At 39.3% G+C, this 27,188-nt stretch overlaps 2 protein-coding genes across 4 annotated transcripts; one reads left to right on the top strand and one right to left on the bottom strand.

Annotated features, from left to right (window-relative positions):
- Positions 1 to 328: 328 nt before the first annotated feature.
- LOC132264063 (heparan sulfate 2-O-sulfotransferase pipe) lies at positions 329 to 23,623 on the bottom strand. 3 transcript variants are annotated; one of them, XM_059764123.1, is made up of 6 exons: positions 23,059 to 23,623; positions 10,189 to 10,343; positions 2,907 to 2,962; positions 790 to 1,349; positions 567 to 721; positions 329 to 498 (listed from the first exon to the last, which is right to left on the bottom strand). In XM_059764123.1, exons 1-6 carry the CDS (start codon positions 23,121 to 23,123, stop codon positions 329 to 331), a joined length of 1,161 nt encoding a protein of 386 aa, XP_059620106.1. In that variant the 5' UTR covers positions 23,124 to 23,623. The 3 variants fall into 3 exon arrangements, with proteins under 3 accessions (XP_059620106.1, XP_059620107.1, XP_059620108.1); XM_059764124.1 differs by lacking the exon at positions 23,059 to 23,623 and adding an exon at positions 16,272 to 16,282; XM_059764125.1 differs by lacking the exon at positions 23,059 to 23,623 and adding an exon at positions 10,415 to 10,536.
- LOC132264066 (uncharacterized) lies at positions 17,919 to 27,023 on the top strand. Its single transcript, XM_059764127.1, has 2 exons — positions 17,919 to 18,349; positions 25,847 to 27,023. Exons 1-2 carry the CDS (start codon positions 17,937 to 17,939, stop codon positions 25,860 to 25,862), a joined length of 429 nt encoding a protein of 142 aa, XP_059620110.1. The 5' UTR covers positions 17,919 to 17,936; the 3' UTR covers positions 25,863 to 27,023.
- Positions 27,024 to 27,188: the final 165 nt, after the last annotated feature.

Genomic DNA, 27,188 nt, shown 5'->3' with positions numbered 1-27,188 from the left:
AGAGAGATAGAGCGTGTTGAATTGAGAGCTTTTATCTTTTATTTACTCATATCACGATCATTCTATAAATGTTCATACAAAATACAAAAAAAATGCTCTTTGTATGGTTTAATTTAATAACTATAACGTAAAAAAAGGACGAAGTGAATTTAATTCAAAACGCTGTGAATTAAATAGGATTTGAAGTATTTTTTGTGATTTTAGTCTTTTTTCCGAGAACAAAGCGAAGTCGAGGGAGAAATGATGAAGTCAAGTTCATTTATACTGAAGTTTGTGAAGTAAAAAAAAACACACACAATAAAATAGAAGAAGGAATTACGAGTTAGTCTCAATTTAATGGTAGTTTGGCTGCTAGGAATTGCTTGTGGAGTCTCTGTTTGCAGAATTGGTAGAATTCAATTTCTCTGGTGAAATTGCGTCGCACAATATCTTTCACCTCTTCACTGACTGGCGGCTTGAAGGCGTTCCTGTTAATCTTGTTGAAGTTATTGACTTCCTCTGCAAAGGAAGAAATGTTTCAGTCAATTGATCTGTAGTTGCGCGCAATTTGGTGTGTGCGTGCTTACCCCAGTAGATGTTTTTGGATCCTCTGAAAAATCGAGGAATATAGGCTTCGAAGACGGAAAGCGTCGTATTGAGATCCTCAAGTACGCCCACGACTGAGTACTGTGACTCCACGGCGTATTTGGCGCGCTCGAGGGCGCCAACAGTGTTGAAAGGCCTGAAAAATCGACAGAAATCTCCATTAGAAGCGTCAGAAGCAGATTGAAAGAACTCAGTTCTACTCACGTGCACTCTTCGTCGTGGCCGCAGAAGAAGAGCGTCTGGCGGCGATGATCGCCGATGCCCTCGTGAGTCTCGCCGTAGTTAAACGTGCACTCTGGATCGTGATTGAGCACGCACGTCTCGAAGTCCTTGCGCAGCCACCGCGGGTCCGGCAGCGGCAGGTCCGGGAAGGCCTGCTTGCGCTCCACATAGTACCAGGGCGCCCGGATGTAGTAGTACCAGCTGATGACGCGCTCCACGGGATCTCGCACGAGGTTCACGTAGATGGGCGTCGGCAGGCCGAAGCGCGTGAAGTTCGTGTAGCACACGTGCTTCACGTAGACGCTGGGCGTCGGCAGGTCCACGATCATGTCGGACAGCTCGAGCTGCTGGTCCGGCGACAGGCGGATGGTCTCGATGCGCTGCACGGCGTCGCGATGGAAGGTGAAGCTGTTCTCCGCCGCCAGGCGTCGTATCAGCGTCATGAACGTCTGACTGCCCACTTTGGGCACTCGGTTGAAGAAGACCAACTCCAGGTCGGCCTTCCGTGTGTTGTTCAAGTCCCACGCTCTCAGTGTACTCATCTAAAAGGGAGAGAGAGGAAAAGAAGGCTTTTGTTCACTTTGGAAGGTTTGCGCATTCAACTGACAAGACGTGTGAATGTAAATCAAGAGCAAAACTGCCGGAATATAAGTTGTCTAGAAAGATTTCAGATTTCGGTTGAAGTGTGTATATTTAAGTGCCTACAACTGTTTTGCCGAACACTTAAGCGCCAGCAGAATTCACAAGTGGCGACAAAGCCGTGAATATGGCAGAAATCAATGATAAAAAGCCTAAAAAGCAGTGAGAAGCGTCAATGTGAAAGGGGAAAATAGTGTCTTCCAATAGGCACAGTGATGATAAAATGAATTTATGGGATCAGGAAATTTATGCGACATTAATTCACCAATCATCACAATGAGATTTACTCATTTCCGTCCGTCCTTTATTTTGGAAAGGTGGGTTCTTCTTTTCAAAATTGCACACACGAAAATGTATTTTTATGATAAATTTTTTTTTGTTGTTGTTTCAAGTGTACACCACCAAAAAAAAAGAACGTGAAAACACACGCGAGAGTTTTGTAATTTTATTAGACATCATCATAATGCCTTTACTCTCACCGGAACATAATCTATAATGAATTAATTAGTGTCAAAAAATATACGCAATTAATTCATCATTCACAGAGATTCGTTACGGTTGTGCTTTGCGCTGTTTGATGTGCTGTGCGCACAGCATTTCTCGCGCTCGCCGCAGAAAATACCCATATTTACACAATTGGTCGTCTCTTATCGATAGCTAAATGCATCTAAAAGGTTTGCATGGGATAATTACTCTTTCTCTCGCTCGAGCAGAGGCCAATTATAATGTATTGACGGAAGGTTGGAAATTGAAAGACGAGCGATTGCAACTCACACGATATTTTGCATTAAATGACTTTTATCGTATGTCGAACACCTAATTGACTTATTTGCAAGCGATGTACTAATCTTATAGATGCCTTTTTCCCCTTCACTTCACACTTTTCTCTGTGCTGTGCTGTGCTGTAAATCTTCCTTATGGGCAGTTTTCAATGCACATTGTATGAAGTTTAAGGCACTTTCAGTGCGTCTTGTTTGATTGAACCGATTGAACACTGCCACAGAGCGACCCATTAACCGATTGGAATGAGTGGTGATCAATGAAGAGATTCATAGCCCAGTTCTTTTGATCCAATTTAATGTGCTTGAAATTCACAGTGATTTGTCAGCCATCGGAAAAAGTAGATAATGAAGAATGAACATGCTAATTGGCCGGAAATGGCAATGATTGAGAATCTTTTCAAGATATTTCGTTGAGTATCTTTGTCACTTTCTATTCGGCAATACAACGGAACGAGTCCCAATAGAATTAATCAATAATGTAGTAAATTAATTAAAGGCATGATTGCATGAAGAGGAATAGGAAAAATCAACTCCAATTTACTGTTGCCGCGGTCATTACTTATATTTTGTACATCTCTTGGCTTTAATGGCAGGAGGAAAGGTAATTTGCATATGTCGATTCTTGGATTGCTCTTCATGCTCTCTTGGCAAATTGAGTGGGGAAACTTCCTCACTTACCTGTCCAGTACTCTTGAGATATTTGTACATTTCGTGGACGTTGCTTTGTGCAGACTCTGCAAGAGAGAGAAAAGGGTTGAATTAGATCACTACATTAATATGCTAAATGCAATTATCCCGTACAGAATGACTCTGGGCATTAACAATTCTCAATCTACTGCCTCTGCATGAGCTTCAATTTTAATTATTCTAAATTACACCATTAAGTATTTCCTTCCTGATCGCACATATCGAGAGTTAGTCAATGGAAAAGCGCAAGAATTACTCGGTATTGCGCGAGATCACAGGCAGAAATCCTTATTGCGCAATTTTGGCGTTCTTGTATAATGAGGTTTGCTCGGTTTGCAATGTTTGCATGGGAAAAGACGTAACTTAATTTATGAGAGCTTAATTAGAGGGAAAGTAACGCGAAATTGCAAATTTAATTGCTGCTCTTGAAATTGTGTTGGAGGTTTTTTGGACAGGGCGTTGCGTTATGCATTAGTTTATTTTGCAAAATTATTTCTCTGAATTAGAGAAAAAAAATATCTGTGTTGAATGAAAATATCAGAGTGATTTTTCTCTGGAGTTTATAAGACATTTACTAATCTTTAATGATATTCTAACGATTCTAACGGATTTTTTCAAAGCAAAAATGCACGGTGGAATTCCAATATTATAGGCAAGATAAATGGATGCTTATTAACAGCAACAAAAAAAACCTTAATTAGTATATAAATTGATAAACACAACAATAGTTTCATAAATAGAAAGTTATATTTTTTTTACTAATAGACTAAGATATTTGTGTAATTGCAGAAGAGCCTTTTTGTCCCTCATCGAACTGTTATTAGTATCACTTTCTCGCCACACAGCGGCTGAAGACGATATTTGGAGAGCATTTGAAAGAAAGTGGAGGGAATGTGACGAATACAATTTCGTATCTTTACACCTTCTTCCGACTGTTCAAACAAACCAGTCTTCGCGATTGAAGATTTTCTCCAAACCAGATTCAATCAATATTACGGTTAAAAGCCACACGCGAGTTTACTTCTTGATTCGGTGCTTTTTTTGCATACACAAGCCATGCAGAATCACAGCTGAAGATCAACGACAGTTGAACCCAGTATAATTAGTCGGACTATGAGAAATTCTTGTCCAACTGCGGTGCACTAATAACAGTACCTGTGGCGTCTAAAGACCGTGATTTTCGCGGTAAAGACTTGCGGCAGAGTAGATTGTGTGTGTTGGAGATTGAGAAAAGCGCCACTGCAAATTGTGAGAAGAAGCCACGCATTTTGCATAATAAATCATAATTTCATTATGCTCGACTAGCTGTTTTAGTGTGCAAAGGCGCGCAGACCTTCGAGTCACTCCGTGTGGCAAGAGATGCACGGAAAAAAGGGGGAAGGGAGTGATTGTTTGCATTATGCAATTGGCAAGTGCAATTAAATAATCGCGCTTGTGAACTTGAAATTAAACTCTGAGCACGCTTCTTCAATTGAACTCACTTGACCATTTACGGGATTGACGAGCAGTGAAACGTGACGAAATGGGGGAAAAAGACTGCAAAGATGATGCTGGGAGATGATCACGAGAATGCTGATCGCATGCAGAGGTCGAAAGTGAAAGATATTGGCAATGTGTGGTCTATGATGAGGAAGTAATCAGAAAAATGTATCGACATTGTTCAATAATAATCTCCTAAGCAGAAATTTAAAACAGCCATAAACATATGGGTTTTGGCGAGCTCTGCAGACTCACGAAATTCACAATGAAGACCAAACCACATGTGAGGAAGAGCAAAATGATAGCGATACATATAAATGAAGCGATAGAAATTTAAACTGATCTCTTTCTCCGTTATTTTACTTTAAAATATGCAGCATTATTCTTCTCAACTCCTTTCACCGTACATCTCAATGAAGCACAAAACGATTGAATTCATCACATTTTCATTTAGGCGTGTCCCCCACAGTATTTCGCTTCAATGGTGACGACAGGTAATTAATTTAACGTGCAATGTATAGTGAATCTGAGGCTGCTTTTCCTCTTTTGTATATCATTTCGCATTCACGTGAGGACTTATGGCAACAAGCGGAGTTTTGCAGTGGCATTTGCAGAAAAAAAAGCAGCGCTGAAAATGGATTTCTATATTGATACTCTGAATGTGCTCTGTGCAAACTGTTTCCGCAATTCTTGGCCAGATGTATGCGATCAAGACGATGATGAGGTGAGATCATCGTGGATGGTATAAGGTAAAGGCGAAATGAAAGTGAGATGGTCAATTTAGATGACTTTCAATCGCTCTGATATGCGAGAAAGTGTTCCCGATGACAGCATTTTCCAAATGCAATTGCATAAAAGTTCCCGCCTCAGGGCATTATCGAGTTATGCAGACATTCAAGCACACGAGTCTCAAAGAAAATGATAGAGAGAGAGAGAGAGAGACGATAAATTTTCCTGCGATGAGTGATAATAAAAGTGGTCAATGCTGAATTACATCTGAATCTTCCAAAGATTACCTGTGCTAACTTGATTATTCTGGTCTATAAAATCATTTGAAAGGAAGACAGTTAAAAAATTGAGGTTTTCCGCTGATGCGGATGTTCAGTATGAAAGAGAAAAAAAGAGCCAAAGAATAAATTGCAGACGCAACCGAAACCATCGGAATAGACAATCTTATTTATGGTGGACCACAACAAAAGAAAGTAAACAATAACATCATCATCAATCGTGATCTCAATCTTGGTGTAGTCGCACTGTGATGTCTGTCATGTCTTTTGTGATACTCGATGGCAATAAAAATCACTGCAAATAGTCAAATAGTTGACAATGCACAAGAATGGTGGCAACAATGGAGAAATGATTAAAACTCTGTGATAATTTTCTCCTCCACTTGTTTGCAGGGCAATTTCATGAGTCTCTGACTGACTTCGACTGGGCGTGGGGAGCTTAAAACATGCCCAGGACAGATTTGTATCCAAACCATCTCACGTGAAAGTTTCCCCTTCGCTCAAGAGTGCAAGTTGAGCAATGCGATTGCAATGGACATTTGCTCGTTTGATCTCACTCGTGCACTTGAGCTCCTTGAATTCCCAAATGCAAGATATTATTTCATCTTGCAAGTGCTTTGATGGAAAATTTCCTTTGTACTGAAGTTATTGTAAAATTTACTCTCGTATTTTCAGACATCTGCTTCAAGAGAGTTTTGCATGGAAAGTGCATAAAGCTGGAGGACAGAGAAAGAGTATATTTTGGTGTGAAATCACTCAAACAATTAAACTTTCGTCATTGTACACAAATTATTGGCGTGAAAATATCCTTAAACAAGTTCTTTCTCTGTTCTTAACATATTTCTCGGTATCAGATAATTGGGAAGGGGTAGAAAAATGCACATATCATATTCTGATAGAACTTATTAATGAAAAGCACCGAGAAAATATACGAAGCTCTAATGATTTCTTAAAACTACTTATGCACATACACGTTTTGCAGATCTGTGCAGGGATAAATTGCGAAAGAGAGCAGGAATATTGAATAATGACACACATTTCATGCGGGAAAATGAGCGAGGCTTGAAGATTAGCGTACAGAGTCTTAAAAATTACCCATCATCGCCATTGCAGATGGTATTCATTTGCGTCTTCGCCACAATATCGTGCAATTACTGATTCGCATTCCATCGATATCAAGTTAATTCACCTCTTGGACGATCGCTTCCAACGGAATCGATCACTTACTTTGAGTTACCGCAATATTTTTCGAATAAAGTAGCAATTAAATTCACTACATCGCGTCTTTCTTACATTGAAGCATTATCAAAGAGAATTCCTGTTAATCTACGTGTAGTTTTTTTTTCGTCTTCCCCATTCATTCTGACCACTCAAAGTCATAAAACACTATCAAACTGGTCTTTGATCAAATTCATTGGTGGATTCTTCTTGAAAGGTTCCGCAGTCTTTTATGTCCAGCATAGGATTTCTTTTCTCACTCAATGAATGACTTCTTTCTCTATCAAACAATAAAATTGTAGACTGTAAAAGATGCCAAAATTAGTGGCTAAGCATTAATTAACATAATTAAAAGGAGATTTCCGAAATATTGACAGAGAGATTTTTGCTGTTGTTGCAATCTTGACAAATGCAAGAATTTCTCGTGACACACGAAAGAAAAAAAGGAGGAAACGAGTTTATAAACTGTGTAGTTTTCAGAATATAATGTGCTCCAAAAGTTGAGAAGGTTGGAAATGATAAAATGCATTCACTTCCTGGACAGATGTTCAGTGTCTTGTTCCAACAGAAGAGAGATACTTTCGCAAGTTGCTCTCTAAATCTAAAAGCTTGTCATATTGCAGAGAGTCTTGCAAAAAGGTAGCGAATTCAGCGGAAGTTTTTTCTTCTAAGCTAATGACTGATTGATATTTGACAACAATAGTGGATTTATGCGGGCTTTTGTGCCTACTTTGAGAGCAATATTGCCAGTAAATTGCGGATGAGGCGAATGTTGGGTGAAAGACTCGTGTGTGACATGTCTGCGTGCCTCTTCTTCCAAAATGTGCAAAAGCTTCGTCATAAAGGAGGAGAAAGTGTTCCATGATCTGGAAACATCTCACATGACTGGGTGAAAGACGCACCGGTGAAATGAGTTAAGAGTATCATCAAAAATGTGTATGTTTGGAGAACCATGACGATTCTCTATGAATACCAAAATATTGCAAGGTTCATTGTTGGGCGAGAGGTGAGCTTTTATCTCAGCCGCCCTCGGATGATACTTCAAGTGAAAATCATCTTGGCGTGTGTCTTGCTGATCGAGAGATAGGCGAAGGAGCACCCAAACATTCACTTTTGTGGATATGCTAATTTTCTTTCGGATCGGGATCTGTTACAAAACATCATATAGGTATGAATTTGGAATACTTTTTGCGTGTAAATTGAGTTGCGCTGCGCCCATTGTCAGTGTTTGACTGTTGTTCCTTTCAAATTGATAAGACAAATATAAACATCAGTGAAAGCAGTCTACGTGAGTTCAATTTATAGGACATTTAGAGATGGTAATAAAAAAAGACGAACGGTGAGAAGTTTTACACACTCTCAAAGTCCCGCAATATTCCAATATTCTAGCGCACATGTGACTGAAAATATGCTGTGCCACTGATGGAGAGGAAAAGAGGAGGAGTTGGCAAATATGGACAATTTCACTTATGCAATTATCTATGAAACACATTGATATACTGGCTTCATTTGGCAAGAGTTTTCTGTCTGTTTGCCATCCATATTTTGACTTGTGGCCATCATCAATGTTAATTTGTGTGTTTACCATGTGAATAACGCACCCGGAATCCATAATCCATATAATTACACGCACACAAGATTACAGGTAATCAGACTTTTGACCACAGAAATGAAAGTATACACCAAATGCTGGATCATCACACGAGATGGGGAGAAAAAAAAAGAGCTCCTCAATACATTTCGTGATGAATTTCCAGTCAAATGAATTCGATCATTCATCATACTTGTGGAGCTGCTCTCCTCGATTTTTTGGTATCATCACATTCACTTCCAATCACACCATTAGGCTACGCGGGAACACATCTTCCCTTTAATTCAATTTGCTGCTAATACACTTCGCCATCATTATGGATGTTTCTCCAGTCGCTGCCCCGTGGTCACACTGGCGCTCAAGAGAGAGAGAGAGAAGGAGACGATCGAGGTGTTGTGATTTGATTTGTGGTCAAAAGAGCAGCAAATTTGGTTTCAGAACACGTTTCACAACTTTCTTCCAATGGAAATGCGCGAAAATTCCACCATCCCCAATTAAACATACAGCTTCATCTCATCCTCCTCTTATCATCAATGGTCTCATAAGCAAAACAACACATGTTTATGGCCGCAATGCAAGTCATGCATCATCGATGGGAAAAGCATATTTGACCTCTTCATCTGCGCTGTGGAAAAAGCAATTACACCCAATCGACTGATTATTATCAATTGTTTGTCTTTCAAACGCCAAAGTCAATTTGTACCAGAAGTGTTTGCCGTAATGACACTATTTGTTCGATAATCCGCGCTAAATTAACCACATAAAAGATCAAGTTTCAGTTCGCAATATAATAACCATTTAAATGCGAGTCGGATGATTCAACTTTCACTCAATAAAGTGGTCTATCTGTATAGTGTTATGAGATGGATTAAAATTTATGTCCAATATAGAGATGCAGATCGTGAGAATCATCAATGATTTTAGTTATTGGACACTCTGAAAATGGGACGGTAGATAATGTGAAATCAATACAGAGGGGGGAAAAGTAAAGAATTTTTCTCCCAAATCAAGATGAAAAGCAATTAAGGAGCATTTTGCTTTCAATGCACCAAAGCGTTAACGCTTTCCATTGGTTTATATTGAATTAATCAATCATTATCTTCAAATGCAAGAAATATACTACAAATATATGGCTAGTTCACAATCTTTTTTTGGTACAGCGTTGCCTCCAAATCGTGCTTACGATAACTATCTCGAAATTGAAATTGCGAATCACAGGTGAACTAAATAGGGCTCTCTTGCAAAATTTATTACGCTTTTTACACATTTTGCCAGCTCTGACGCTCAGTGCTGTCGACATTTCTATCGAGCCGCACACACAGTTTTCCTATGGCATTTTTCATGTAGTGCAAAGAAAATACGACGTGCATCTTGGAGTGTAATTAAAGAGATGCTACGGGCGTGACAAGACGGAAAGAATGAGTGTCCACTTTTGCGTATAATCACCCCGATTCACGAGCTCTTGGACATTGCCCTGAATTTCGTCACTGGGCAATTCCGCAAGTTGGCTGCACGTCGATCTGGTGGGAAGTTGATTAATCTGCCACTTCATGTGGCAGTGCTCTGCACATACAGTGCCATGTGTAAGCCATGTACATAACGTCTTCAGTGAGATGCAAGTTGCAAGAGCATACAAATGAAGAAAGTGATTAGCGAAAGTGCCTCATGGGCGTGCAAAGCTGGGATGCTTTTTTTTACCCATTTTCTTCTCCGTCAGCCGGTGGATGATGGCAAAAAAGGCAGCAATGCCGAGCATGAGAAAAAAGTGTGGCAAAGTATTTTTTGCCTTCAGAAAACACTATGGCAAAAATGCAAGTGAAAGACATGGTGGAAGAGGAAGATAATTCATGCTAATTCTTCCTCCTTTGTCGCAAGCCATTTGCTCGGGGGGAGGGAAAAAAAGCGATGCAATGGTAAGTGAGAAGAGCACTGGCGTAATTGTGGTGGGACAAAATCAGTTTGATATGGGACACTCTACCTTGACTAATGGAGTTTCCGCTGAGACCACTGGCGGACATCTCTGATGGCTGCAATTTGTCTTCCATCTCTCTTAAGCGGGATGTGAGACTTTGCGTGTGGAGGAAGAGGAACAATGTGCAGGACACAGCAATCAATGCCACAATATCTGTTGACCTGGAAAATAAGAGGAAAACATTTGTATTGATTTTATCTGGAGGAGCCAGTTTCTGGCGTGTACATCAAACCATATATGGGTGAAGAGGTGAATAACCTGGGCCACAAGAGAGCCAGCGAACAGTCGATATATTAGAGCTTGAAGTGGTGGCAAAAGTCCGAAGAAGCGAGAGAAAATCCTATACAAAAATAGCACATTACCCAGAAGAGATCAATAAGACAAATAGAAAGTTCACTTTGGAGTCACTTTTCGGCGACATTTGAATATTGGGCATGAGATAACAGAGGGGAAAAAGACTCTATCAATATTCCGTCTGTGGGTCACTTGATGTTTGGGCTTGTTAAATGGAAAAGAGCTCGAATGTGAGACACCAAGAGTGTAATTGCTGAAGATACCATTGAGAGTCGCTATCGTGCCTTCACGCTCAAGACACTTACTCGTAAATCCCCAACTAACTAGCCACAGAGCACATAAATTAGAGACCAGTTTTTGAGCCTGAACCATTGTTGTGCCGCGAAAGAAGTAGCTCTCATGCCGAACGCCATCGTGATGGATTAATGAGGTAGGTCAATATCGTCAGAAGTTCTTTTTTCCCCCAGCCCAACAATGACGAATTGCCTTCGGTGGTTCTGTGGTTTGAGAAAGAGCCTGGGATGGTACGCAGTGCGTTGGCGGAGAAACTAATTTCGATCGTATTTCACGAGGTTTCACTCTTCTGACCGACTGATCATTTTGCATCCCAGAGTTGGATTTCATTTTGAGACCGACAGATAAATCATTGAGTCGTGCAGCGACAGTTTCACATTGGAAACAGAGCTGATTTCACTCTAGCTTAGAGACGATGACAAATTTTAATCCTTTCCTTTTCTCATTCCAGAGTTGCAGTTGGAGATTTGATTATTTTGTATTCCTCAATTTCATCCTCTCTCTCTCACTCTGGCACTCAAGTGCTTTGCACTAGAAATGTGCATTTTCTGCACTAAGGAATTCTGCATCGGAGATGCAAATAATTCTTTGTGCCGTCATTTCTCTTGATGGCCACGATCTCCAATATGATCTGCAATGTAACACTTGAGAACTTCAAGCGTAAATTGATGCCTGAGAGCATTAAATGCATAAAGTCTCAATTTGTGTCTTTGTCAAGAGCAGATAAAGTGAATATACTGAAGAGATCGTGCATGCAAAAGTCTTTCAAATAGTTTATATGTGCATTTGTGATCTGAACATGGGCAAGAAGTGTGTTTTTGGCTGGTCATTTTTTGAGAGAAAATAATACACAACAAATATTGTCGCCCCACATTTTAGGAATTTTTCACGCACAATTCCTTCTGTGTGGGTCTCATGGTTAATTTGGTGAGAGAAAAACATGAGATTTGGTCCATATTTCTCAACATACACAATTTGCTAATATTTCACTGATTTTCTTTCGCTGTGGTACCTTTCGAAGCGACGAAAATTATCACTCATGGCGAGACAAGGCCAAGGTTAATATTCAATGAGTTGAAAGCCCCACGCTTCGAAAAATGTGCCATGTCGAGAGATGAATAAAAAATACACCATTTTATTAGTTTATTTCTCTCTCTTTCGCTAACGTGCAAAATCAAACAACTACCGGCCAAGAAAGATCATCTAATTCAAACACGAAGTTGAAGCCAACAAAGAAAGTGATGTAATTAATTGAATTAATTTCCATTTAATACTCTGTAACCATTTCTAAATGCACGAAGAAAGTGATCTAGAGCAGATATTGTAAAAAGGCCCGGTTTTTTCCAGAATTCCATCCCATTTTCGCTGTGTGTGTGTGTGAATTCAATAATGTTAAATTCAATTTATCTCTCTTTGCCCATCCGATTGTGATGGAAGATGGCGAAGAAAGAAAAGGCCTTTTCTTTGTGCCAATGAAAGTTTTGCATGTGATCCATGAAGTGAGTGTGTTTGCGGAAAAAAGTGAATGTATCACGCGGTTTGGATTTGCGTTTTAGTGGAAAATAGTAATTAAATTTTTTGGATGATATATATCACACAATCGGATGTGATGCGAGTCTCATTATTCATATTTAAATTATATGTATACACATATATCCTCTCCATTTCGTCACCGACACTCTATCATTTGCTGGCGATTGAATAACCGCCCCGCAAGGAGAAGGTGTAGTGAAGAATGTGGCAATTGTTCAAGAGAAGGTGGATTTTATTATCCATGGCACTTAAGCACTTTTTTTTCCTCAGTTGCCACACTTTTCACCACAGCAACAAAGACTCTTTCGTTCGTGAAATATTTGTGAAAATGCTCCGCGGAACATGCTAATTTTCTTGATGCTTTATTAGGTATTTTCACCAACGCGAGGAATTCTTCTTCAACCCAAAACGTCGCTGCTTGAAGAGGGAATTATCTGCGGTAAATTAGGTACTAAAACATTGTGAACACAGAGTTACGATTTTTCTACAATGTTTTCCTCCCAAACAAGAATTATATATACAGACTTTTAGTGTCAGAGAAGCTTAAAAAAATGAATGAGGATATGCTCTCTAAAGCACTATTAAAATTTCATTCAGCACCACATTCAGATCTTTGTGATTGCCATGGCAGAAGAACCATCTGAAAGTCAATTGGAATATTAGGCTTAATTAGACCATAACTTTGATCATCTCTTAATCGCAGTCAGAGAAAATCACTTTAACATAAACTTCTCATGAAAACGGGATTTTTTCTTCGATTGATAACAATAGATTTTGAGCCCAAAATGTGTGTAGATTTTTCCTTGAAATCCACAAGAGATTTCATTAATAGGGAATTGGCACAGCAATTTTTCTTGAAAGTGCATTAAAAAAAATTGGGTTTGTAAGAGATTACACGCGCTTTTCTCATCAGACCTTAGCATATAATGTGTGTTTAGATGGCGTTAAAAGTGTTCCCAAGAGCGTGGATTAGCAAGATAAGTGATGTTCCTACAACTGTATATCTTACAGGTCTCTCCAAACAATTTTCCATCAAACCATTGTTGGCTTCCCACAGGCAAAAAAAAACGTCGAATAACGCGACCACATAAGAATGGATAGTTCTTGTAAAACGGTGCATGAGCAATGAAGCGATCGCGTCTCGCGCTTTAAAGTGTAAGTGTATGGCAAGAATTCAATGATGATCCAGTGATATGTTTATAAACGCGCCTGAATAAGCTTGAATATATTCCGTGAATGTTGGAAAAGTGTTACGTTCACAATTAAGATGTCTTTTTGTCTGCACCAAAGTCACATTTTACAGAGAAAGATTGTTTATTCAGAAACTCTGGGTTTCACATGTTGTTGAGTTTGCAGCGCAAGGAGGAAAAGAGTGGCAACAAAATCACACTATCAGATGCAGAAATGAAAGAACACTTTATGTACAATGGCAAGAAAAAAGTGTTGGATGAAACAGAGCATTGAAATAATAATCGAAGGTGCACCTTTTACTCGTTAATGGCAGAAAGATAGGTGCTTTCGACAAATTTTCCATGACATTGAGGCTCCACTTGCTCACCTGCAAGGTCTCTCTTTCGCATGCTTTTCAGCAAAATTGGCGGAAACAGAGGTATTTGTGCAGTGTGCAACATGTGGAAGATCGCTGGGATTGAGCCTCTTGTTCCGCTCTAAAATGTCTCAATCTATCATTTGAGATTTCTCACTGTCGAGATGAGATGTCGAGATATTGATCGGAAGTTAGGCACACCTGAGAGAGTCATCACAATGAAAGTCGCACGGGGGTTCGTAAGTTCATTCAGTGCTCTGCTCGGCAAGAGAAAGACGCTGGAGAAGATCACGTAGCGAGACACTGAGGAATTAATGGTGAAGGTTTCCATCCAACCGACCACTGGTGCATTAAATTGGAGTAAAAGTCTCCCCGCAGAGCTTTGTTCTTCTCACCTGTGACTCTCTTCTTGTGTGATCATTGCGAAAGAGGTGTACTTACTTATGTGGATGTTTTAGCACCTTCTCATGTACGTCTTTCGATTAGCATATACGAAAGTGATCCACACGCGCTCAGTCAATTCTCATAAATTTACAATAAAGCACGTCGAGCACCCATTTCAGAGTGACTTCCTTGAATGAACGATCATCACTTTCGTCGATCCTCAGCAGCTCTTCTGCGGTCGCCAAAGAGATGCTGAGTGCGCAAACATCATTGTAAAATTGAGAAGTTGATGGAGAAATTTGCACTTGATATTCAGGAGATACAAAGATTCTGACCAAATCTCAAATTCGCCACGTCAAGAGAAATATATGCAGAGTCACGGAAGAGAGGAAGAAGTCTGTGGGGCATGAGTTCAATTGGAGGCGGAATTAGACATCGATTAGTCACTGTCAAAGAGTGGCAAAGTAATTAGCTCATCATCGATCAACAGATCGGGACAAATGAGAAGATAATCTTGGAGAAAATTGTGCCACGGCGAAGGCAATTCACGAGCGGTTTCACCTAAGACATTGCACTTGAAACCACAATAATAGTGATCATCATGAAATTCAACTTAAAATTCTAGTGTAACCCTTTCGATTTTCCACAAACTACACAAGTTGAAGTACTGTGTTTGAGGCATTACTTTCCCACCTTCTCCTGGGAGATAATAATGAAAAACCCTTTCTCTATTCTCTGCCAATGTTCATAAAGTATGTGGCGAAGCACGCACATCCATAGGTGTATAAAATAGCTGACAAATTTTTCACTTTTACGGGTGAACAATAAACCGTCTCTTTTAAATTCCATTAACAATGCCCACCAACTTTCATAGATGCTCGCAAGATGTGCTCAAATAGAAAGAACATCCCAGAGTCAAGTGATTGGGTGGAAAAAACTGAGGAAAGTAATTCACAGTACGCAAAATAATTTCGACATGTGAAATGAAATACCACGAAATGAAGTAGAGAAAGGCAGATATGAGACCATCTCCAAAAAATCATCGATGGTTAGCAATTAATGATTGAAGAAGCACATTCACTTTCAATTGCACGAGCATTTCGACCACCTGCAAATGTGATGGTGGCTTCTGCAGAGCCACGATTTCTGTGTTGGCAGATTTCTTGTGATACTGTAACCTCTCTTTCTCAGATGTAATCAAGAGATCGGGTAGAATTTTGCCATATCGTGTTGAGTATCTTGTTTTTCTCTATATATAAGAAAGACGTCACCGTTATGCAATTCCCACCAAAAATCAAGACAGAGATCTGCTGGCGATGTTATCTTCTCATCCCAAAGCGAACATTAGCGCCTTGGGCGAGTCTCAGAGGTTGATATTTGCCTCTTCTGAGTGCTCAATTAGCCGTCTAATGGCTGAAGGGAAATGTCTTTTGTGAAAAAATGCGTCAATATTTGAAATGTTGGCAGTGGGAGTTCCGAGGAAAAGAGCCTCTTTAAGCCCCAAATTGCCCGTCTTTATTGTCACATGCACGATATTCGATAACTTGTCAGCCTCACAATGGCTTTTTCCTCAACATGTCACAGTGTCTCAGCGAGCGGAAGTCAATCCGCCATTCTTCTCGCTTTATTGTCAATCTCCAGGTGGATTCAATTAATCGGCAAGAAACATGATCACTTATTGTCTCTGCATATTGTCACAATTTAACAGCCTGGGAGATCACAGCACGACCAGAAAGTGTTTGGAGGAAGTGGAAAAGAAGGTGGGCCAAGTTGGATGAGTATGAAAGCATAACATAATCTCTTTTGATGATCCACTAAAATATTGCCGTCAACTTTCCAATGGCTATTGGGAGAAATCCTTTCTAAATCAAAGGTGGGAAGAGACTGACTTCACACTATTAATTGCATGCTGATTAATCTTAAGTGTTCGCGTAGCAAAAAGGGCAAAAGACTGTCCCTGCAATTTGTCCTTTCGCACCTTTTCCTGTCGCGACAGGAAAGGGAGTCGAAATTCATTAGAGACACACTCAAAAATCACCTCATTTCCACTCGCTAGATTGGACAAAACAATGGCGCTTCAATCAAGAAAAATTGACTTTCTGATGAGCTCCATCGCTGATCACATTGAGTGGTTATGACAGTGGAGCAGAAAGAAAACGAGGTGTGGATAATTAATTAGACGAAAAAATTTATCTGTTACCTTTTCCTGTTCAAATTCACACCGTTTTTTTTTCACTCTCATCTGCACAGAGTAAATTGCTATCGGAATATCTCGATCTGAACTCTGTATATACTGGAATGATTGAATTTGTGTAACAATTCGCTTTTTCTCCACAAAGTCATAACGATTTTTTCTCCATTATGAATCACCCTCTCTCGTGATGCAACGTCAGAAAGTTAGAAAATGATGAATTTGCCATATGAGTGAAAATTCAACACGCAAAGATATATTGGAAGGTAAATGAGGTTTGATAAAAGATTTTCCCATTTACATCTGTGCGATGTGAACTCAATTTGTTGGGCAAACATGCGTACAAATATAACATACATTTTTACATAATGCAACCGAAAATGTCTTCACAAATATTATACTTTGAGAGAGTTTCACCGGTGAGCGCATTTGGGAAAATTCTTATAAATTTATCACCTCCACGCGATATGTTTTGGGGAATTGTTAGTGCGAAAGCACTTTTGGCATGACTGAAATCCAACCAAATTTCGCACAATTGAGCATGTAAATATATTAAAGGTCATAAACAAACAATTTTTACCACTCGAAGTGGTCACAAAAGAATGGGAGACACTTAAGGTGGTGTGCCTCGCATGAAAATGCTCAAGAACCCATTTTCCATTGTGCTCAGGGAGCTTTATTTCCCCTCCCGAAGGAAGTGGGTGTTTGTTCTGTGTATTATACTGAAGTGTAAATTGTTCACACCTCGAGTCCATCGAGAGCACATATTCTAAAGGTGACACAATCACTGTTTTGTTCTCAAGTTTGCGCAAGAGGTGAGAAAACAACCATTGCAGATGATTTCTCACGACCGGAAGTGCTTTTGATTTTTCCGGACAAAGATATTTTGGCACACAGAAATCGCGAAAGAGGCGCCACACTTGCCAATTTTGTTCTGGTGAAATTTTTCTCATAAATACGCTTTGCCGAGGAAAAATATTGATTTTTCATTAAGTAATGTGTTTTATTTTGAGATTTCCATCAAAGTGGTTTTCATTGTGTGAGAAAGTCAGTGGCATTCAATCAAAACAACAAAACATGCATGTGAAATGATTTTCTGTTTGCACTTTGGTTCAGTTACATAGCAAAGCAATATTAGCTGATTAGAGTTATTTACCTGAAAAATAGTTCCACAATCATGTGCATAATTGACATTTCTTGCGATCTCGAGAGCGAGTAAGGAGGAAGCTTTCTCAAAACAGCCGAATGGCGTTATGTAAGTTTGCAACGAAACAAATTCCAAGTTGGGAGCATTCTAAAAGTGTGCCTCATCTAGTAAGTGCACAGATAAGCTCTTCAGTATGCATGGAAACATGGAAGGCAGCAATTAAGCGACAATTAGAGCGATTTTCGACACCGATAGGTGACACAATACCCGCGATGCGGAAGCTGTGGAAAGTCGCGGAGAAAAACGATCGCGCAGAGTGGATAAAAGTGCTTCGGCGCTTTGCGCTGGATTCTGTGTGTCGAAGAATGCAGGCATTTGTGGGTCTTCTTGCACTCCTCATCGTCGCCGTCGCGGCGAAGCCCCAAGATCCGCAGCAGTGGGGCCAGCAAGCCATGGACGCGGGCGCTGTCTTGATTGCTGAGGGCGCCGATCGGATCCGCGATGGCGTGGCGATGAAGGAGAAGTATTCACGCAAGTTTGACGTCTTTGGAGTTCCTATTGGAGGGGAAATCGGATACAAGATTGGCGCGGGTGATTCGCTAAATCGTGACAAGCGTCAGGTGGAGAAACCTGTTGAGGTGGAAACCGAGATTGCGGACGGACAATTGAATCCAGGTGACGAACAAGTCGAAAATCGTGCGGAAGAAGGCAAGAAGTGGTACAGAAAATTCAGGGAATCTTGCGAAAAACTCCTCCGTCGCATTGGAGAGTTCTTCAAGTGAGTAAATTGAATTTGTCAATGTTAATTCTTTTAATAAGTATGACATTGAAATTCACTGTCGTGTCATGGATTTTGGGTATTAGCAAAAATAGCTTGGCAATTATATAAATTACACATTATCGTGTATGATGATTCCATTCAATATTCATCACATGAAAATTGTAACTTTATATGAGTGAGAATATTTAGCACGTACTTAAACTAAAATATGCACAAAATAAACTCAATTGGTGGAATATCAAATTTAAGTGCAAATAAAATGCTTTTAATTGACGAATAAATATTTATTTGGACGCCCAATTTAGTGGACCTGAATTTTACTTGCAGAATTGAGCGTGAAATTGATACTCTGTGTGCAATCATACTGTGTGACTCCCCTGTACCTTCACTTCCTTTAAAATAGTATAAAAAAACAATTTCCCTTATTGGTTTGTTATTAAAAAAATCGGAAAACAATTGGAGAATGTTTACATTTCAATGGAAATAATTTTCCAGAAGTTTGATTTTATACGAATAGAATTCTTTTTCGAGTTATTTCCAGCATTTTATGGTATTTTTAATCCCAATTCCTGAATAGATGTGCAATTTTGAGTGAAATACACTGGAAATTGCCACTGATTTTCCCTTGACAGTTCAAAGTGATTGAGAACATGATTGATCTCGGGAATTATGTTTACTGTTTGCTGTTCACTTCCACGATGGAGAGGCTCTGAAATAAGCACCTTTTCCATCTGTGAGATGTGTGCAACATGGATTGAAATTGGAGGTCTTAGATAATTTTAATAATTATTTAATCGCAATGGAGCGCAGCAAAAGAGATCCCACTAATTCTATATATTTGCAAATTGAATATAAGAAAAGTGATGCTGAATCATGATCTGCTTTGGATATTGCTCTCTTGCAGACAAAGTGCTATTTGGAACAAGGTTTTGAGAATTCGCCGTGTCTCAATTAACTTGTGAAGTAGCAAACATCCAAGTAGTCACATGCAAGTCAACATAAAAACACATTTTGCATTTCTACATGATGTTATTGAAAATGCACAGTTGCCGTGGAGGTGAAAGAGTGGAAAAATGCCTATCAATACTCGTTTTCGTATGTTTTTTTACCAGCATTGATCTATTTCTTTTTCACATGTGAGCTCATTTACCGTATACAGTCTTTCACACGACATGCAATTCCTTTGATGAGTTCTAGTCATTAATTGACAGATTATTCAGTAAAAGCTGCCACAGAATCAATCAGTTTGCAGTGCATTATTCCCCCCCTGAAGATTGTGCACTCGCGAGTAGAAAAAAAGCGAATTGAAAGCAATTAAGAGTGCAATCACAATTGCTCGATGTAATGAAATGATCTCAAATGAGTGGTTTCAGGCCAAGCACACAATTACAATTGCGTCAATCTTCAGTAGTTGCATTTGTCACGACAATGTCCCGCTCTTGCCATCATCTCTCTCTCTCTTTGCATTTGCTTTTTCCACATTCTCCCCTGCCCCACCCCCCGCTCGCAATAAACAACCCGTTTTGTCCACTGCAGAAAAGGCACCGCACTTTCACCGTAACATAAATTTTCCCGCCTTTTTTTCTCACCCTGCGACTTTGCCCCATGTGAACTTTATTGCTTGCAATTTGATGTTGAGAAGTCGCTCGATAAAACACGATTCTCAATACACAACAACATGATCGAAATTTGCACACTTTCAATTTACAAGGTGCTCGAGTTTGGAGAAAAAAGCACGATTTAACTCCTCACGATTTGAGCCATTTGGGTGAATAAATCTTACTTCACTGCATGTCATAATTAGTGAAGCTGTGCAAATTCATATTGAACAGATTATGAGTTGGAAATTTCCTTGTGATGTCCCTATTAAACGATATCGAAGATCATGGGGCATTTTGTGGAGTTTAATGTTAAGCAAATTGAGTTTAACAGCCTTGGTGTGTTATTAAACTTTCACATAAAATGCAATCAACGGTCTTTTCTAGGCATAGTTCTAGAATAGAATTCACACACTGTGAAGGAAAATTCTAACACTCGACAAATGTTTCAACTTTAACTATGTGCGCTTGTTTTGAAAACAATCGCTTCCAAGTGTGAATACTTTTCTTCCGTTATGTTCAATTTTATTATCAAATATCTGTGGAATTCAATGTTGTGGCAAACCACGCGGAAAATTCACTTTTACTTGTGCAATCACAGTAAAGCTCTCACTGACCGACCATTGAAGTCAAGTTCTTTCTCCTTTTACTGCGTTTTTCACTATTTCCCCTGATCTGATTGATTTGACGTTGTTTTCCTTGTGAATGTCTTAAAAATTATGGTGCAATTTGGAAAGAAAGCTCATTTTTTGAAGAGATTAATCTTAACAATGCTCTAAATCAGTAGTCCAGCAGTGATATTTAAGTGAATAAGTGATTCTTAGCTGTGTTATCAATGTTTACAACCTATTAAATCATTTAGCTGGCAATGTATAAATCATAGCGAGGAATAAATCAAAGAAATTGGGTTACACTGGTCATTTCCTTGTACTCCTGAGTGGGCAGAAATGTAAACGATAAATTTGTGTCATGCGGGGAAAAAAAGCCATCATCCGTGAGTGATTGTTGGGAGGGAAAAAGTTGTCTCTATTGCTAATTAATGGCCAAACGATGCAGGTGCCCGAGATGTGTGAAGGGGAGAAGCTGCGAAGATGACATCGTGAATCTTTCACCGCAGACAAATATGATTACTTCAGTGAGTGACAGTGGCGCTGAAGTGGGGAGCGATTGATTTGAGAAAGTGAAATTGAAAGGAAAACACATAAAATGTGTATTAAATGCGGCTTTATGTCATCATCATCACGAAGAGACCTCACAAATTCCCCTAAAATATTATTAATAGCACTGTGACTGTGTCTCACTTCGCCTCTTTCTTCTCTCTCTCGAATACCCTTCGCTATTTTCGCTAATGTATCGGCAAACACCCAAGAAAGTCCATCTCACCATTTGCAGATTTGTTAGCAATTGGGGAAAGGCCGAAAAAATGTTCCCAAAATAATGAACTTTTATATGCGGAGCACTCTGTACAAACGCTGGAAAGTGGCTGCAAAGCCGTTAAATGAGAAGAGCTTTGAGGGGCAATTGTTCTCTGGCTTGTAATGTGAGAGCATTAGTGTGAAATATAATAAATGAACGAGTCACCCAGGAGTGGATGGAGAGCGACTGGTCAGTGTGAGAGAGAGAGAAGAATGAGTCCACACGCAAATTACACCAACAAACCATTAATTGCGCAACTTTCGAGGGATGACTCTCTAATTAGCCAGGAATCTCCCATGTACGAGCCTAATTAATAAATTATACTGTGCTGTGCCAGGCGAAATTCGATAAATACCGTCGTGCAATTTCCACCCTGTAATGCTAGGGAAATTTCACAGGCATTCTTGAGGTGCTGTGGCCAAAGTTAATGATGAAGTGCAAAAGGGTGAAATTTGCTGAAAGCTTTGCTGTGCTCACAGGCTATTTACCGCAGGACATCGTCATGTTTCTAAGCCATTAATGGCCACAATAAACTGTCACACTGCTGCAAAAAGTGCTTCATTTTTTTCAAGTCACAGCAAATTAATGCCCTGGAAGGCCCACAAGTAGAGTGAATTTTCAATCCATTTGTATCATTTGTGGCGGTGAATATGGGAAAAATTTCCCTCAAGTCAAACTTTTAATTAGTGCCTGCAACTTCTCTTCGCTAGTAATCATATGATGCATATTCAAGGAGCATTTTTTACGGTTCACGTCACAAACATAACCTCTGAATATCCCACTCTAGGCTAGAGTTGCGAAGTATTAATTGTGATAGAATGAATAAATAATGTGTGCACATGTCGCTGAGAGTTTGTGGCGGAATTTTTGGTGTGAAACTCTTCGGTGGAAATTCAACATCCATCTCTGATTCTTATGCTCCTTATCAAGTGTCGTCAAGCTGGAACAATAAACACACACGGGAACACTGAATAAACCTAGGACGAGTGAATGAATTCTGCAGCAATTTGCATGCAAATTCACGTGGAGCCACTCGGCAACCGACTGTCCTGTGTACTTTCAATTTGCTCGCCTTTCACACTCTCTTCTGCACGATATATAATTTGGGAGATATACATTCTTGCTCAATTGTAACTCTGCGTGGCGAATCTACTTAGAATGATGGGTGAAATTCAGTGATTTCCTTGTGAATTTTCAGCAATTAAAATGATGGTGCTCTCAGCAAATTGTGCAATGGGCAAAAGTCGATATTTCCCATCGTCCTCAGAGGAGCGAATTGCAAGTTTCGCTATTTCCTCATAGCCAGAGCGATGGAACGAGAAAATGAGATGATGAATTCCCATGTCAAGAGTCATTAACATCGCTCCTAGAATATTATTTCATATATCTAATTGAAATGTAATAAAATATAAATGGTGCGAGGAAAAAGGCTCATCTCCAAGGTTGAATCGTGCATTTGCATATTGGGTCTATTGTAAAATGACGCCGGAGAAAAAAAAATTTGTAATTCCAATTAAAACTAGAGCCGAACACATCATGCAATTGAATTAGTAACAACGCAATTTTCACATAAAAAAAATATAAATAAACATCTTTCGCTGTTCACAAGTGCAAATGCACACGATCGCACGCAGAAGGACGGCGAATTCGCGGGGATTTGTCGGTATGCGAACGAGGAAGTGATGATGTTACCTTTTGGGAAAGGACATCCGTCTGTGGCGCAGGAGGTAATCCATTGTGAGAGTTTTTGGAATCATATGTGCACAATTTTGTCTCTAATTTGGACACAAACACTATCGCAACGTCCGAAAAGATCACGGCAAGTTGAGCTGCTTCAAAGTGCTTTAGACCAAATCACGAAAGAATTTTGCCATTGTCATCCCACTTTTGCGAGTGTTTGCCTTTCTTCACACGCTTTTTTTGGAGCTCTTTCACCTCCAGAGTCTTTTTGTCGCCACGCGCACACGAAAGTTTTGCCACGGAGGATCGTCGAAATTTCTTGCAATTTGTCTTGCAAGTGGTGAAACAAAAAAAAAACGATGCCAATCATAAAATTTTCTCCTGGCAAAAAGAAATCAAACCGCCGCACGGAAGGAAGATCGCGACGTCGCCAGCAAAAAGCCAGTGCAGAATCCGGCGATGTGATCGCCTTTCTTCGATGCGACTCTTTGGAAAATTCCCAGCAGATCAAAATGGGCACACAAGAAGAGCAGAGCACACTTTTTCATCGGCAACAGCGAAACAGACACGCGTTCGACCTGCTGGAGCACCGCGATTCGACTGACGAGGTGCCCTGGAAGACGCTTCAACTTTCATTTCACCGGCTTCAGTCGGTGTGAAACCCCACCTCGTGTTACTTTTACTCGGGCCAAGTGCCTCAGAGATCTCCACTCGTGTCGACGCGATCGCCGATTCAGTCCCAGAATCGCCTGCGATCGCCCAGATTTGAAGATGATCGCGATTGCAACGCAACGACTTCCCTCCAGCTGCTGATTTACCGTCAACGCGCCGAACACAATACCTTTGCGTGGAAATGCGCCAGAGCCGAATAATTACGCGTAGTATACGCGGAGGTATTTTAATGCAAGTCACATGATGTTTCATTCAAACACTACAAATCTACGGAATTTTTCAGATGAGCAAAGCTTAGAAAAAGTATCAATTTACTTCATTTATTGGAATATGATACAAAATTCTGCGTCTCTTAAGCGAAATTGATTAAAGTTCATTGATCTATTCAAGAAGATAGATCATAGAAGATAGAAGTGTTGCTCACACTTGTTGTCTACGACGTAATCAAAGATGTCTTTCTTGGAAATGTTACACAGCGCACTGCGAAAATCTTGAGGAATGCAGCCAGTAAAATGAGAATATTAGCCGTTTACGCGACGCGTAAAAATAAATTGGCGCACGCTGAGCGTGGAATACGTTATCACAGACAGCAATTGGCACGTAGTTAATATGGATCGTGATGCAATTGATCACCTGTGAATGGACTCTGTGTGTGATCTCGCGAAGACACGCGATTTCGCTGCAAATTGGCCATTTGGTTCGAAATGAAGAGTCAAGCATTCGCGAGTAAAATGCAACATAATGCAATTTATGCGGCCTCAGCACTTGTTTTACACCTAATTCTACATGTTGGATATATTGCGAGGTATTTGCATTTCGCCCGCTTTTGCTTCGCTCACCCAATTGTGCACTCGCGGACGCACAAGAAGCCGTGTGCAGAAATGGTGCAGCCAAATTGGACTGCAGCTGAACCGGTGGCATGTTGAAATGGGCATAGAAGGATAATGCAATGGTGCTGAAGTGACTTTCACCAGTTCGGTTCCAAATGCACACTTCTTGCCACACATTTCGCGGAGAGAAGCGCGCGCGAATCGATCAGTTGCAGTCGCAATGAAAATTCTTTGTGATTGTTTGAAGATTGTGTGGAAGGTTGTTGCATTCCCTTCGATGCTGATTTTGTAATTGCTTAATTCAATTGTCTGGTGAAGTAAGAAGGTTCTTTTTATCGCTCTGGAATTTATGACTTTCCTCGCTTCGCTTCAAATTAAACACCGCAGCGCGAAAATTTGGTATGCACGATGTGGTTTTTGAGAGATGGAAAGCCAAGAGCCATTGTGTATGCACCGAATTCTGAGCTAATTCAATATTTTTGATTAATTCTCAGACTCTTGATTGGATTTAATTTCAGGGAATGCAATAAGGAAGAGCATTAAGAAACATATATTTCATTTATCGCTCCAGTTTTCTGCACTTTCAACGCGGTGGCAAAATGATTCTGTTCCACTCGTCGTACATCGTCACGACGAGTTTCCGAAATAATCAACAAATTCCCTTTCCGTCTGCAGAATCACGACAAATTGGCCAACTTTATTGCAAAGTCTTCTAATAATTCTTACCTCCACGTGCGCCATTGTCGAAGCTCTGCTCACAAATCTCCTTCTTCGTGTGGCAAAGAATAAAGTGTGAAATTGAATTTGAAAGACTTCAGTAAAAATAATTTATTTCTGCATTTTCATTCTTCATCTTCACAATCTCTTCAGCGCAATAATTCACAACTGACTCTAGAATAGGGAATAACTTAGAGTTACAACCTTTCAAACTCAATACTAAATCCTTTGGCACTTATGAACAAACGTTTTTAGTTTTTTTTTTCTTCTATTAAATGAAAAACATAATGCTTATAAACTCCTTCTAAATGATAAAATGAGACAAAGATTTAATGTTTTTTTTTTCTTATCTTTTACTATTTTGCCTTTCATCTTTATTCTTCTGTTGAATTATTTATTTTAATAGCAGCACAATTGTGCCTTTTTTCCTTTTCATAGTTATTTAGAGAATGTGTGTCGTGTGTTTTTAAAAATGTGTGCTTTTTCCTCTTTTTCTTTATAATTCCTAATTATTTATTTACGATGTCATTTAATCATCTACCTATACAATTTGATTTTCTTCTTTCTCTCTTTCTCTCAAGTGCGACGAATGAATGAACGGGCAGAAGACCTCATCGAGGTGGAATATAGACATCTTCACGCTCGACAGATTCATTTTGAATATGTAATTATACACAAAAAACTGTCTACTTTCTGGCGTCACTTCGAGAGAAATTCTGTTCGGGGAAATTATTCGGAATAATAAAGGTGCTTTCGTGTTGTATAGAAATAGATCAACTAATGCGCATCAAAAGATCCTATTTACATAAAATTCAGACTTTTCCTTCTGTAAAAATCGTAAATTTCCTAATGATTTGACCATCAAATGTTTTCTTTTATTCTGTAAAATTCATCCAAAGAAATTCAAGTGAAAATAAATGCAAAAGAATTTGCACATCTTAACTAGAAATGTATTTTTTTTCTTCTTTTTTTCTGTTAGAGACGAAGAATTAAGATTAATCTGGGTTTCTATTCGGTGTAGATATTGTTGCTTTCTGTCTATTCTCTTATTTTATATGGGTTTGTCATTCAGCTAAATTGAAAACACTGGGAGATGCAAGAGAAACCACAATTTCATACAAATGTCAGTTATAATGTTTTGTTCCTCTGCACGAGGAAAAATGTCAACTAAATGAGTGATAGGGTGACATTTTGTGCAAAATGACGGATTTATATGAAAATATATTACATCTTCGCCAAAAACTTCCGATTGACCGGTGAAACTTAATTAAATATTGCTCACTTTTCCTCTCAATGGGTTTTACTTTCTTATTAAATTTATGTTTTTTTCTACTATATAACGCGTTTTATGATAAGAAATTCGTGACATTTAACAGTGTTTTTTCATAATCTTTCTCTTCTCTATTATTTAAATCGACTTCTCGTGACACAAAAGTGGGAATAAAATACTGAAAATGAAGTCTTGACCCTTAAGAGATAATTGTAAGTCTGGACGATAATCTTCCCTTGCGATTGTATCGTTCTTATTTAAATCATTTCAACACTGGATTTCCCACGACATTATCATCTTAAATTACAATATTATACCTTTAATTTCTATAAGAAATTTTTTATCCTTCCCCATCTATAAACACGACTAGGTATAGTTATTTCATTCCTCCCAATATTAAACTCGTCTGCATTGAATTCAATTTGATTAACTTGATTGTATCTCGTTCTATGCTCTCAAAGTTTCCTTGCGAGCGAATATTGGATGAAAATCCCTCAGAAGTCAATGTGAAAAAAAGCGGTCAAGAAGAAGAAGAGTGTGCTAGTCTTAGACGAGTAAGAAACACTTTATTCTGCAAGTTTCATTGAATTCTTGAGTGCAACAGAATAGAAAAGAACAGGAAAATTATACTCTCCAATATTGCACCCGCAGTG

Source organism: Phlebotomus argentipes, unplaced genomic scaffold (assembly GCF_947086385.1).
Source record: "Phlebotomus argentipes unplaced genomic scaffold, Phlebotomus argentipes genome assembly contig_32, whole genome shotgun sequence".
NCBI classification, from domain to species: Eukaryota; Metazoa; Arthropoda; class Insecta; order Diptera; family Psychodidae; genus Phlebotomus; species Phlebotomus argentipes.
This window is presented reverse-complemented; position numbering and strand designations above follow the sequence as displayed.

What these genes read in the sequence shown, in the direction of transcription:
- LOC132264066 (XM_059764127.1), top strand. Translation starts at nt 17,937, where the DNA reads ATGCAGGCATTTGTGGGTCTTCTTGCACTCCTCATCGTCGCCGTCGCG.
- LOC132264063 (XM_059764123.1), bottom strand. Translation starts at nt 23,123, where the DNA reads ATGATTCCAAAAACTCTCACAATGGATTACCTCCTGCGCCACAGACGG. An exon ending in CGGATGTCCTTTCCCAAAAG is followed by an intron (nt 10,344 to 23,058) that starts GTAACATCATCA and finishes CTTATTTTCCAG; the next exon opens with GTCAACAGATATTGTGGCAT. An exon ending in CGGAAACTCCATTAGTCAAG is followed by an intron (nt 2,963 to 10,188) that starts GTAGAGTGTCCC and finishes TCTCTCTTGCAG; the next exon opens with AGTCTGCACAAAGCAACGTC.